We start from the raw sequence: 14286 nt of genomic DNA, 5'->3' as shown, positions 1-14286 counted from the left end.
TTTTAATATTTATGTGTTTTTTATTTTTTATTTAGGGCCCCTTTATAACATCACATGCTACAGGTCCCGCACTAGCTTAATCCGGCACTGTCTGTGAATCTACTTAAAGGTGATCGCACGCACGTTTTTGTAATTCAGTTCACGCCTTAATGTTGCAATAAAATCTTCTCACGTTGAAGGCACTGTGCGGACTGTTACATCGCAGGACGGCTCATTGGGGAGGCCTTGATCCAGCAGTGGATAGACCATGGCTTATGATGATTATTGTGACGATTGAATGGAAACTATCCCACCGCTGTTTGTGCATGTTCACAAATCTAGTGGTAGTGTAGCTAACCGCTACACTACCACTACCCACCGGTTCAATTCCCGCTCACGGCCAACACCGGCAACGCTGCTGAACCGGATTGGGCCTCCCCTAGGTCGACTCAGCCTCAAATGAGTATCTGGTGCAGTGTGTAAACATCGCCACTGGGGAGACAAAGGCGGCTTGGGGTGGTGCTAGCCATCCTACCTCCTCATGTGCCGTTCCGGCCTTCATCGGTGCTACTCGCTAACAGCACCTGCCCCAACAGTATGTTGAGGCTATACGGGGGGTCTTTGCCTTTGGTATCCACAAAATGCATAAAATCATTAAGGTAATTTTCCCTCAATGAGCTGAGCTTGAATTTTCTTTTTCAATATAAGACAAAGCACAGTGATGGTTTTACAACTAAGGCTGTGTTTGCACGCCACGTGTCCACAATATATTTTTATTTGAGTCGGCCTTATTAGAATCGCTGATATTAAAGAAACGTATGAATTCTTCTTGGTTCTTTCGGTAAAGTCACGTAGAAGGGAAATAATAAAAAGTAAACATAATAAAATACAAATAACTTTATTATTTTATTATTTCCCTTCTACGTGACTTTGCCGAAAGAACCAAGAAGATGAATCCCTGCAGTCACAAAAGCTTTAAATCGAAATGTATGAATTATTTTTTACTTTCAATAGTGCTGTTTATGGCTGGCCACTTGGTGTTGTGCGCCTTTGGGGGGGTGGGGTGGGAGGGGACCTTGCTCCGGAGCTGTGATAGAAATATATAAAAAAAACGACAATTGTTTGGTTTACATCGAGAAATGCTTTATATGTAATTCAAAAACCCATCCAGCAACGCTGCTGGACGAGGCTTCTGGTAAAAACAGCGACGTTGGCCCAAAACTGATGCCAAGCACTTTTGTGAACGCGTTCATGTACGCGGGTACAAATCCAAGTGTGTACATCCATGGTTTATGGGTCTCACGTAATGCTGGCTTAACAATATTACATAAAAAAAAACAACTCACACAGCACAAGTATATTCACACGAATTGTTATGGCTCAATGTTTTAAACAGAATACATTCGTAAACTAAAACTTTCTTCCTACAACCTGCACAATAATTATGTTTTGTGGCAGTACACAATTGACTTCAGCTTGCATTTGTGTTACAATCATCAATAAATACATTATTCAGAGGTGAGAATCAACATGTCATACACAATTCATTTTGCAAGGGAGGCCGAGGTTATGTTACACATGGGCATTTTTATACACGTTCTCAATTCAGTTATGGGAAATATAAGCATGCGCGACTGTGTGCCATGTGTCGGCAAACGATATAGGACATCCTACAACAGATTGCACGTGGGATTCGAGTCCTGCTTTTGATATTTCTTTTCAGAAAGGAAACGAACGTTTTCGAGCAGATTTTAGTTAATTTTGTTTTGTTGAACCAGGTGAGAACTCGAAAGACGATGATACATCTCAACTGCAAGTGATCTGAGACTTCAAAGTTATTTGTTTTAACTGCAACGTGGATACTAGGGTGTCCAAGTTATGGGAAATAGAAAAATGTGCCACTGTGTGTCACGTGTTGCCACACGATGGGGGACATCCTACAACAGATTGCAGTTGGGATTCGAGTACTGCGGTGGATTTAGGTGACCCTTTTCAGATTTTTTCGGTAAAGTCACGTAGGTTAAAAAGAGAAAACAAATCAATTAAATCGCGACGTTTCGAAGACTGGTGGTATCGTCACAGCAACAATCACTGTATCAAGTGACGAGACCTGAAGACGGAAGCTTGTGTTGCCTTAGAAATGTCGTAATTTAATTTATTCGTTTTCTCTTTTTAACCTACGTGACTTTACCGAACAAACCAAAGAGTATGGATCCTTGCAGTCACGAAAGCTTCAAATCTAGAACTTTTCAGATTTCTTTCCAGAAAGAAACCCAAAGTTTTCCCCAGCGGACTTTATTTTGATTTTGTTGATCCAGGTGAGAACTCGAAAGACGATGACAGTCGCACTTGCAAGTGATCTGAGACTTCAGAATGATTATTTATTTTTACACCTGCGACGTGGACATGAAAGGGGGTGCCACCCAAAAATCAAGTGGGAAAGGCGCCCTTGAATTGTGGTGTAAACGTCAACCGCCGCGGATCCCATGCTCCGAGGTTCGTATTTGCACGTCCCTCGTGATCCCCTCCTCCCTTCCTCTCCGCTGCGTCCGTGCCCAACTACGCTCTGTGTGCGTATTGACCCTCACGCATTTCTCAACTCCGTTGAGCAAACCGGTAAGTGCTGAGGGGTTGACTCGAAACTTCGCAGTGGCTTCAGTTAAACAGGCAAACGAATACGACGAAGAGGCACGACATTGAATGTAACAAACCTCGATTTTTTTTTGGGCAGTGCCCTGGTCACTTCTTTGCCGCGCAATACCCGAGCTGAACTAGCTGTGTGTACGTGATTGCTCCGGGATGCTAATCGATACTATGTCTACTGCTTACAAGTGGATTTTAAAACGTATGTGACGCCCCGATATGCACTTAATTATCGCAAACATTCAAAGAAGAATTGTCGTAGCCTGAATTCCTTTCTGATGTGTTTTGAATTGCGTTCGTCGGGCGAAACGTCGGACAACCGTGACACCGATCCGAACACAGAGCGGATCGCTACACAGCGCAAGTAGCAAGTTGCCTTGTGTAGTTTCTCCCACAAGAAGGTGATGGTATTCGTCACATTTTGCGTCTCCGTACCCAAGAATGAGAGCTAACGTCCGGGTGTACCTCTATGAAAATCATCTTTGAAAAATCACAGCACAAACAGTTCTTTAAAAAAAAATATATATTCATTGAAAATATTCTTGGTTCTTTCGGTAAAGTCACGTAGATAGAAAATAAAAATAAAAAATAATAAAATTAAATTAAAATTTATAATAGTTTATCAAAACGCACTTTACAAAAAGGAGGGAATTAAAGTTGGTGATAAGAGGGCCTATGGGGCGAGGCCCAGCTTGATTATGTTGGGTTGGCGTAATCCATGTTCCACTAATATTCTGAGAGAAAACTGATAAATTGGAAGCTAATGGGAAAAATTTCCCTTTTTTTTCTGGTAATATAACAGCAGAACCAGATTTTTCACCGATACGAATTGGGCCTGTGATCACCTGCTGTACTTACAGCTACCTAGCACGTGTGCTATCAGCGCAAAAATGCAAGTGCAAAATAATTATGATTTAAAAACCGAGTACACTTTCAACTGTGGGTCACCATAAGCTGCCTAAAGCCAAACTAAAGCATTCGAGATTAGTCAAAATTCTGTACAAATGCCCAACGTCCTGCCCTGTGTTTTCGGGTTGTAGCGTGTGACATTCAGCACGACGTCTGACGTTTCGCTCCGTCTGCTGAAGAAGCTCCCAGTACGTCGGGGAGGGAAACACTGGGTACAACTCGACAACGGGGCCACACAACACAACTGTGAAAAACCTACTCAGCATCTTCTTGGTTCTTTCGGTAAAGTCACGTAGAAGGGAAATAATAAAATAATAAAAATTAAACATAATAAAATTATTCTGAATGACATTCAGACGCTGTCTCCCCGACAGACCTGGTCTTCACCTGAGGACGGCTGCTTGCGTTGTGGCCGAAACGTCGTGAGAATTATTTTATTATGTTTTATTATTATTTTATTATTTCCCTTCTACGTGACTTTACCGAAAGAACCAAGAAGATGAATCCCTGCAGTCACGAAAGCTTTAAATTGAAACCTACTCAGCAGTAACATTCTCAAAGCATCTAAAAAGCTTAACTTTTTATATGTCCACATTCTTGGCACGTTCACATATTACAGTACTGTAGCACCTGTTTCCCCTTATTACGACGTAAATGTTTATTTTCTGGTATATATATAGACTTTTATTTTGACAAAGCGTGAAAGGGGACGACCATCAGCTCTGTGGCGCTTGAAGGCACGGGTCGAGCAGGAACTGGAACGTGTCCAGGCTGCGGAGGCTGTCGGCGTCGTCGCTGTCGCTGGCAAACGGGCTGCCGAGCGACGGGTACGGGAAGCCCGAAAAGTGGCTGCTGCTGTCGCTGCCGCCGTCGTCTCCGCCGGCGCCGCGGCCCGCGAGCTCCTCGGCCTCGCCGTCCGAGAACGCCGGCGAGCAGTCGACGGAGTGGAGCCGCCCCGTCGCGCGCCGCCGCTCGTCCGCCAGAGAGCCGCTGCCTCCTCCTCCTCCTCCTCCTCCGCGCAGGATCGGCCTGCGGCTTGACACTGCCAGCACGGGTGGGGGCGACGGGGTCAGAGGTCACAAATCGTAATATCGGAGTCTTTAGTTCGACCGGAGGCATCCGGGATGAGCCGTGGAGCTCTTCCATCACAGATGTCCAGCAGCAGCAGCAGGATGAAGAGGAGGGATGGCGGGAATAGAGCGAAGGGGGGAAATAGGTGCAGTTGCGAGAGAGTCAACTTAATTAATTTCAGCCAGGTCTGTCCACATCCAGTGTACTTCAGTGGCTCTGGCGGTGGCTATTAGTAACAGCCACCCCAGACTACATGAAGAGCGCGTGTGGAACCTCCTCAAGTAATTGTCTTCCCTCACCTCCGATGAGCACGGTTGCAGTCGCGTAACTAGCATGGGGGCAGGGGGTGCATGGCCCCCCCCCCCCCCCGCCTTGACAACCACCATAAGATATGTGTTCAACAGTGTAAAAGAACACAAATGTACGTAATGATGTGATTAGGCAAAAGGAGCTGCAATGTATAACCTTGGTGCGACCGTACGAGACATATAAAATATTGGGGCCCCACCTGACCACTTGCCGCACCCCTTGAGCTGATAATGTAGTTATGTCATTGCATGGTTAGCTAAGTACGGTGCGAAAGAAGTTCAACATACATACCGTACATATGTGCCCAAGTGTTCCCATAGTGTGCAATCGCACAACGGGAATATTTTCCACGTTGCTATGGAATTCCATATTACTGAAGATACTGCACTCTCCTTCCCAATTGCGGTCATTAGTAAATGTATGCCACTGTATTTTACGATGTGACCCATATTTAAAAAGTCACTTTTGATATTTAGATTGAGTTTGTTTTTGGCATGCAGCCAGTGCAGACAGTCCGGGCGCTAGATATGCGAGTGCATGTTGCCAATTTTGACTTAATCACATTTCTTCTTGCGATAATTATGCAACGTGGAGTCTGCCTTCTTTAGGCAAATATAACTCTCTGTTAATCCTGATAAAATACTCGCAGGGCTTTTAATTTCTCACTCGATATTTTCCACAGCGCTACTGGGTTGGCTTAAGAGTAGGAATTATTGGCGTAAGGCACTATCACTAGAGTACAAGGTATGCCTTATTCAGGATAATTCTGTATTATTGCACCCTATGTTCCTATAAATCGGATTAATACTTTTAAAAAATGTAACTCTTTAAGTTTATGTGAATGTTTCAGCACAAGTGTATTTGTACCATGCATTACATAGGCTGCTGCAGGGGCTATGTTAAACTAGTACGGTAGCAAATAAAATGAACTGGTAAAGTAAATTATTCAAAGTTGAACGCAGGAAATGTAATGAAATGGAAAAAAAAACTGCACAATGTTGAAATAGCTATGAGATTAGGAATACACGTTAAATAAAGAATTTATTTTTTCAAAACTCTTACAATTGTATGCAATTGCTGTTAACATATTCCATATGAACTCGGACTCCGGATGGAACAATCTCACGTTTAACAAATAAATGAATAAGTTAAAATTGACAGGTTGCTCGTGATGCCCTCCCCTCTGCGTCTATGCGTACACTCTGGACTCTGTGCGTTGACTGTCATGGATTTCCCAACTCCGTGGGCTGCCTCACCCTCCTTCAACAGCACATCGAGGGGCCAGAGAGAGTGGGTAATCAAAAATTGGAGACTGCACTTTACATCCTGGGGCCTCATAAGTTTTTGAAAAATATTTCTTTATACATTTTTTATGTGTTAACATGCACAGTCACGCATCTACCAACTCGTATTTTCTCTTCCTGTTATTCGAGTGTGTGCACCACAGCACTTCTCCAGATAGTTTGTCTGAGTTGACGGAACTCACGTTTCTCCTGCATGCTCCTCTTCAGCGCCATGTTCTCCTGCTTCAGCCTCTTGTTCACCTGCTGCAGGAACTTGATGTAGTCAATCGCCTTCCTCAGCACCGCCGACTTGTTCAGCTGCGACGCAGTCGGGGGGAAACAGACGCGCTCAGCGCGAATCGATCCTGGGCGTCGCTCGCTCTCATGTTTGCCACCGCGCTCGCCTACAGGTGACCTCAAATATGAAGACGCTCGCCAATAACACCGCAGCCTTTAATGTAAACAGCGTGCACGAGAGGTGACGTTTCAGGCAGTGGCACGTCTTTAACCGTTTCCCGTTACGATGACTTACGCGTACGTACGTGTACGCCATCGGAACGGAATCGGAAGTATAAGGCCATGCGGGAGGGCGCATGGCACAGTTTGGCGCCAGCTAACGTAGAGTGCGGTCGTGTCGCTATGGGTGTCTGCGATTCAGTACAATGTCTTTATAAACAGCGGCGCTACGCCTCTATATAAAATAACGCTGAGGCAGGCACTTGCGCATTCCGAGATTCGGCGGTGAACGAGACACCCACCCACAAAGTACCACTTTGTGGGTGGTACTCGAAAAAGAGCTTCATAGCTTATCGGATTTCTCCGGAATAAAGAATCTGGTTCTGAAAAACGCTGAGCGGGTTATAGCTGACGATTCGCTCCACGTGTTAGGAGAGACTTCAGGAGCTGCTGTGTTAAATTCGGAATGAACATTTACGCCAGATAAACATTGTGGGACTGACATCACTGTGCTCTGCACGGCGGTTCACCGGAGACGAGCCACCGACGTCTCGGTGCTCGTTACAGCAGCAGGAAATCACTTAAAACGCGTTGCTGTTGAACCTTGTGTACCTTATTGTGTGGGCCCACGAGCATGGAGCGCATTTCTCCGATGCGGTCGTTAATGGAGCAGCGGTAGCGGCGCTCGATGGCGTTGTGTGAGGAGCGTCGCGATCGGCACGGCACGGGGTTCCCGGTCCCTGCCGACGACGGCGAAGACGAAGGCTCGGCCGCCCCGGCGGTGCCGGCGACGGTGGCGGCGACGGTCGCGGCGACGGTGGCGACGGCGGCGGGCTGCTGCTGCGGCGGCGGCAGTGGCGGCGGTGTGGCCGCGGTGCGTGCGGGGCCCGCGCTGTCGGCCAGCGTCGGGCTGTGCTGCAGCGACAGCTTGTCCGTGTCCAGCACAAATATCGTGCCACTGCTGACAACCTGTGGGGGGGGGGTAGAGAATTGTGGCAGTGGTCACATGGCACCGCATGCAAGACGTGGAAGCAGTCGGGCCTTCCTGCTGTCTGTGAGCACACCTCTGTGTGTGCACGCACGTTGAATTTCTTTCGCGCCGTACGTAGCCGGCCATGCTAATCGGAGGTGCGGAATAGTGGGGATTGTTAAATCCGAGGATGGTTGTGAACGTCTGTGAAAAAGATCTGCGTAGTTCGTCGGATTTCTCCAGGATGAATAAAAATCCTGGTTCTGGAAAACGCCGAGCGGGTTTTAGTTGACGATTCGCCCCACGTGTTGGGAGAGATTTCTGGAGTTGCTGTGTTAATTCGGATACACCTTTATGCCAGATAAACGTTGTTTATTACCTTTAAATATCTCGTTTGTGAGTGGTGTAATATTCCTTTAGAGTCCCAGTACTCTTTGCAAAAATGACGTTTCTGTCTTTGTTTTCTTGTTGCTGCTGTGCTCACACACCACGGATCTCCCTTGTAAAAGAGCCGGGTAACTGGCTAAACATAAAATACACATAACCTTATATGTATATGCATTCCCATCCACCAGCCACTTAATCCAACCACCTTTATAGCTGTAAGATTCGAAATATGAATTTAGATATTTCTACGGGAACTTTTCCCCTATATAAAAATGTATGAAAAATAAGATTAGGTTTTACCCTTTCTGGCATGTTTTGCCACAAGTAAGTGTGGTTAATGCAGACTTGATGCCTTGAAAAAGGTGTCAATTTGGTGTTTTATTGCAGGAAGGGGTAAAAATCTATTCTTATTTTTTTCATAAATTTAGATATTCCTGGCTTACGTGACAATGCATATTTCGTGAAGGATTTCCGAAAGCGTTGCTCTCTGGGTTAAGGACCCAGTTCCTTTTTTTTAGTTTTGTGCCGGGCACACTCACTAACCTGGAGTGGCTGACGCTGCACGGGGCTTGTGGGCAGAGGGGAGGCCTGCACGGCGCCCACCAGACTGCCCGCCGCCTCTCCCGGCATCGCCGTCAGGAGGAACGATTCTCCCTTGAGCAGCTGAGGTTGCACCAGCACCTGCGGTCATGAGAAAGCAAGATGTAGAAACAATAATGGGCACACCACCCATCCCAACTCGGTCAACAGATATATTCACGTGCGTCATATTGAGTCGCATTGATATCTTAGTTGCAGAGAGAGAGAGGCGTGGAGAGAGATTTTAGGGTAGTAAAATGCATTATGTTTAGGCCTGGTGCTGACAGAAGTGATCTCATCAGCCACCGTCTGGTCGATGTTACGGCCAGGGGCTGCCCTCTGGAGGCACCTGCAACTCGCCTTTGCAGCTCAACAGGCGAACCACGTGTGGCCATGTGCTTTGGCTGCGGCAAATGTCCACGTGATAAGACACTTCGTTGAGCTATCATTTGTGGCGGTCAGTTCACTTATTAAAAAAATAAACGAATTGCTCAGCAGGCTTTACCTGGTAAAATAAAATAGTGACATTGTATTTGTATATTTTTGTGAGTGATTTGCTGCCGCTGTCCTATGCGTTGCACTCCTATCGTGCCCTTGTATTGTTTTTCTGTTGCCATGTTCTGACCCGCCCCGACTGGACTTCTGTGAAAAAGAGCTTTATAGCTCATCTTCTTGGTTCTTTCGGTAAAGTCACGTGACTTTACCGAAAGAACCAAGAAGATGAATCTCTGCAGTCACGAAAGCTTTAAATCGAAATTTAGCTTCATAGCTCCTCGAATTCCTCCAGTGTACATAAATGTTCCAGGACATGAAGGCCTTTTCCTTTTCCCCCACGTAAACCTCGTAGCCCACCCTGCTATATTTGTGCTGCCACTTCATTGTTCTTATACACTCGGGTTGCACATCAGACAGAGAGTGGCCCTTCTTAAGTGTTAATGACGGCAGGAGCCGGGGGGTTCTTACTGGGTAACAACATTGAGCTTAATCCACTCTACGTTTATAAAGGGGCATTGATCGTAACAAATAACAAATAGTGGTTCTCAAGATCATATTAAGGTCGCACTCCTTACACATAAAGTGAACCACAATATCTTGCCGATCTCGTCAAGGAGCATAAACCACGTTCACGTGAACTGCGGTCATCCTCGCAACATCAGCAGCGGCTTTTGGTTGATAGCCATCGAACAAAGACGGTGGTCACCGCATCGCGCGGCGCTTTCAGAGGCCACCAACTTTTGCAAATCCCCCTCCTCCAACCCCCCTCCCCTATTAACAAAAAATGTGGCACATTCAACAATAACGCCGTGGCCTTCAAAGAAAAAAAATCCAATCGGCGACGTTTCGGGCAATGGCCCTTTTTTATTCGTCGCACATTCAAGCGAGATGGCGCTGCGGGGTCGTGCGAGGGGCCCTCCGTACCGGCAAGTGCTGTCCCGTGGAGATGAAGGACTGCCCGGGCGCCAGCTGCGTGGTGGTGGCTGTAGCTGTGGAGGCGGTGGAGGAGGAACGCAGCAGCTGCTGGGCAGGCAGCGCCTGCAGGGGCCGGTAACCTCGTGCGGGAAAGGCCTGCAAGCAGGGGCTCGTAGCCTTGTGGGCCACCTGCGTCCCATCAGGCGTTTCAAGCACAACTTTAATGAAACATTTTTATACAACAAATATTATTGCCAGATGGTTTACTGTCTTTGCCAACCAAACGCTACGGTTGTAATGACAATTATACACGTTTCAGTCTATTGCAATGTCATTACTATTGTGCGTTTGTGACGTAACCAAGTTTTAATTACATCGTGTGCTTACAAGACGTATGAACACTCTTGCATGAGGTCTGAGCAATAAGTAAATAATACTGGTAGGAACCTCCTGGTTACACCAGCCCACAGGGGATTATTGTGTCCGTCCGTCCGTCCGTCGTGCATCCAAAAATTGGAGGGGTGGGGCTGGGTGGAGAGGGGAGGGTGGGGAGGGGCTGGGTGGGGAGGGTGGGGAGGAGCTGGGTGGGGCTGGGTGGGGGTGGGAGGGGTGGGGTTGGGTGGGGAGGTGCTGGTCACCCCGTGGTGCCCTTATAAAACTCAACGTTTAACCTACTCACGCCGGCTTGTGCCCGCCCTCACAGTCGGCCATATTTGCGGAATACACCACGCCGCAGTTGACCCTGGCCATTGACCGAGCAACCCAACGTTCCTACCAGCTCCCTCCGCAGGAATGTGTTAATGGCGTTTTTTCAGCCCTGATCTCTTAGCTAGGAAGAAGAGGTTCACCCACCATGGCACCTGAGTGCACTGCTCAGACATTGACAATCCCAGAGAATAAATGAATGCCATTAAATGTAACCCCCCCTCCCCATTACTCCCTGGCGGGGACATGGGGGTCAACATTAAACCACTCGTCCTGTCGCTGCCTGTAAAGCGCCACACTTGGCTCACTTTCAGATGGTGGCTCACTCACGTTTGCAGAATATCTGCTCAAGAATATAAGCCGTCATCTTGATGTGCATAGCGTATGCTGGGACTTTCTTTTGTCTGTTTTTCTGTATAAAACAGTTGATATCATCCTGGTTTCAGGTCTGTACACACATTTCTTTTGCGTCTGATGGACTTTCCAATTATCTACAAAAAAGCACTTTAATTAGAAAAATGGGTAATTGACTGGGCAGGCGATTACCAAAAAGAAATTGTCTGTGGCATTGTGGGAGCAGCAGGGTGGCGGGCACGGTGCTGTCACGTGTGCCTCGTAGCAAGAATGACCTCGGTTCGATTCCTGACTCGGGCGCCTTTCTGCGTGGGATTTATCTGTTCTCCCCCTTGTCCTGTGTGGATATTCTCCGGCTTCTCCTGTTATCTCCCATGGCTTAAGCAATACCACAATCGGTGTTGCCCAAACATGCCAATTGCAGGACCCTCCTGAAAAAAAGTCTCCATACTGAGTAAATATATTTATTTTATTATTATTCTTCTTGGTTCTTTCGGTAAAGTCACGTAGAAGGGAAATAATAAAATAATACAAATAAAGCAATAAAATTCTCACGACGTTTCGGCCACAACGCAAGCAGCCGTCCTCAGGTGAAGACCAGGTTTGTCAGGGAGACAGCGTCTGAATGAAACACCACCACGCTTGGAGCGTATATTTAAGCTGGGTTGGAAGGGGGGAAGGGCGCCTTGACAAAATAATTTGCATATCAAGAGGAATTTTATTATTTTATTATTTCCCTTCTACGTGACTTTACCGAAAGAACCAAGAAGATGAATCCCTGGAGTCACGAAAGCTTTAAATCGAAATTTATTATTATTGTTATAATAGCACTTACGGTTGTAGGTGTGCTGTGGGTCAGTTCTGGGCAGCAGCGTCCCCTTGGTAGCTTTGGGCAGCGGTTGGCAGACGCTGAGTGGCTTGCAGGCCTGCGCTGCCGTGGGCTTGGGTCTGATGGGCAGCGACGGGGCGCTGGGGAACGAGTCGCTGGGCCGTGCCGCACACCCCGGGGACTCGCTCGTTGGCGCGGCCAGGCCAGTGGGAAGAGCTGTGGGGAAAGATCGTGAGTGAACGCGTGAATGGCCTTGCGGTAAAATGTTTTATGTCGCGGCTCCGAATAATTAACATCTTCAGCTCGTGTTCGTCATGGCAGTGGCGTTAAATACAGCCACGTAATATTACACAGCGCCTGGTGGCTCAGCGGTGCGAGCGGCTCACGAAAGGAAGGTTGAGAGCTCAAATTCATGGTTGGGGGTTGACTCTGCCCATCATCACTCTCGGGTGAATAAAATAGCTAGCCACTTTGTGGGGTAGTCAACACCAGTGGTTTTCCTATGGGTAAACTCGCCCCCGTCGTACAAATGTGGAGTTTGTACCACCGGCTCAGGACTGCCAACAAGAGATGCACACTGTCTCAATGGGCAGCAAAAAATCTTGAGTTTATTTTGAATACCACACGCCTTATGGTGTGAATTAATTAAAATTTATTTATTTATTACGTAATGTTAAGAATCGTTTCAAATCATTCAAAAACCCTCCAGCGAGATTGAACTGTGAACATATTGTCAGTGTTTGTCTCGGCTGTTTTCTCTCGCTATCCTTATCGGAGAGGGATGTGATTCATGCAAACAATGACAATGCAATGCTGATTATTAATCGGCCTATCTTTGCAATGGCTCCTCTGCTTCTTCCCTTGACTGCAATGGGGAAGGACCATTGCTCAATCAGCATCGATTATATATAACAAAAAGTGTTGTCCCCTTGAGGGCAGTGTTATTGACGAATTGTGTTCAGTTGTTTGTTAGTTGCTATTTGCACTTCTTCAAAGTATCTAAAATGTATATTTGTAATCATCACTAAAATATAAACACAACAGTGCTCTTCTGCTCAAGTGAGCGTTGAGGCGGAGCTCACCTGTGCATATCACTGAACTACCAGTGGAAATGACAAATTCTTCTGACATTTGTGAGTCTCTGCATACGACGACCGCTCTTGACTTCCCTACAAAGTGTCAACTATTTGCTAATAAATTCGCACACCTTGGTAGCATTCGAAATGTGCGCATTTGCACAATCGTCGAGCTGCCGAGAAACGCACGTGCGGTCGCAGCGGAGATCCCGGGCCGAGCCGACGGCGTGCTGTCCAGCAGAGCGGCCAGCGATGTTGGGTAGTAACTGCTGCTGCTGCTGATGGTGGTGGTGGAGGACAGAGGCGCAGGGATCAGGGGGGCCGTGTCCATGGCGCACGGCTGTGAGAACGAAGATGCCAGGTCGGGGGTCCCCTCGTCCATGGGACACGGGGGCTGGAAGAGCTCCAGGAAGTCGTCCGAGTGGTTGCCGATGTACTGCAGCATGTCTGTAAGGACACACAATACGAGGTTCACTTTTGAGTTGTGCAATGCAGTGTGGATTTGTCATCATCAGCCTTGATCAATTCGCTTCGGGATTCCTCACGGTTCTGTAACAATCAACCCTGGCACCTGCCCATGAGCTGATTTAAGCGCTCCCATGCCGATTAGCACGGTTGGCTACGTACGGTGCGAAAGACGTTCAACATATATTCATACAAACTCATACATGTCAACCCATACAGATTACCCGTGTTCTTGTAGAGGGAAATTGAGTAAAACTTTTTGATAATTTGTTTGTGTTTCTCCCTTGTGATGGTACTTTGTAGGATGAACGTTGAGATATATCAGGGCACGGGGTGACCAATAAAGTCTGAATTGGTCTGTAATAAGGTAGGGGCACTGATGAGGGGTTGACAGGTAGGCGTACTCCACTGTGTGTTTCCTCCTATGGCTGCCACTCCACAATTAGTCTTGATATCTGTCCGTCACCCCTCGCGACATGTCCTGCACAAGCCCACTTACATTCCTTAACAGTCAGAATGGTGTATTTATCCTGCGTATGACCTCTAAACCACGCGTCTTCTCTCTCGGTGTTATTCTAGGCTTGCTTTTCTCCACGCCTATTTGCACACTTTTTTTCAGGTCATTGCTTATTTTTATTCCGTTAAATGTCGGTGTTTCTGATCCGTATCTCGTAGCATTCGTATGACAGCAGCCATTTCCTCTAGAAATGTGGTACTCATTTGATCAACACGAGAGGGATGATGGGCTGATTCAGTGTACAGCCATCACATGGCCTAGCAATGGCACCTTCAGCACTTGTTTAAAAAGCTTCGCAGTTGTAATCCGGTAAGCCGCCCTGGTTATTACTGCAGGTTTATTAA

At 47.0% G+C, this 14286-nt stretch overlaps 1 protein-coding gene across 1 annotated transcript; it reads right to left on the bottom strand.

Moving 5' to 3' along the window:
• Positions 1-1169: 1169 nt before the first annotated feature.
• LOC133347768 (sterol regulatory element-binding protein 1-like) lies at positions 1170-13405 on the bottom strand. Its single transcript, XM_061560353.1, has 7 exons — positions 13150-13405; positions 11891-12100; positions 10006-10136; positions 8551-8688; positions 7263-7619; positions 6398-6512; positions 1170-4573 (listed from the first exon to the last, which is right to left on the bottom strand). Exons 1-7 carry the CDS (start codon positions 13403-13405, stop codon positions 4248-4250), a joined length of 1533 nt encoding a protein of 510 aa, XP_061416337.1. The 3' UTR covers positions 1170-4247.
• Between the last annotated feature and the right edge of the window lie 881 nt (positions 13406-14286).

This window comes from Lethenteron reissneri, chromosome 3 (genome assembly GCF_015708825.2).
Source record: "Lethenteron reissneri isolate LAM-NWPU_2019-01 chromosome 3, ASM1570882v1, whole genome shotgun sequence".
Lineage (NCBI taxonomy): Eukaryota > Metazoa > Chordata > Hyperoartia > Petromyzontiformes > Petromyzontidae > Lethenteron > Lethenteron reissneri.
This window is presented reverse-complemented; position numbering and strand designations above follow the sequence as displayed.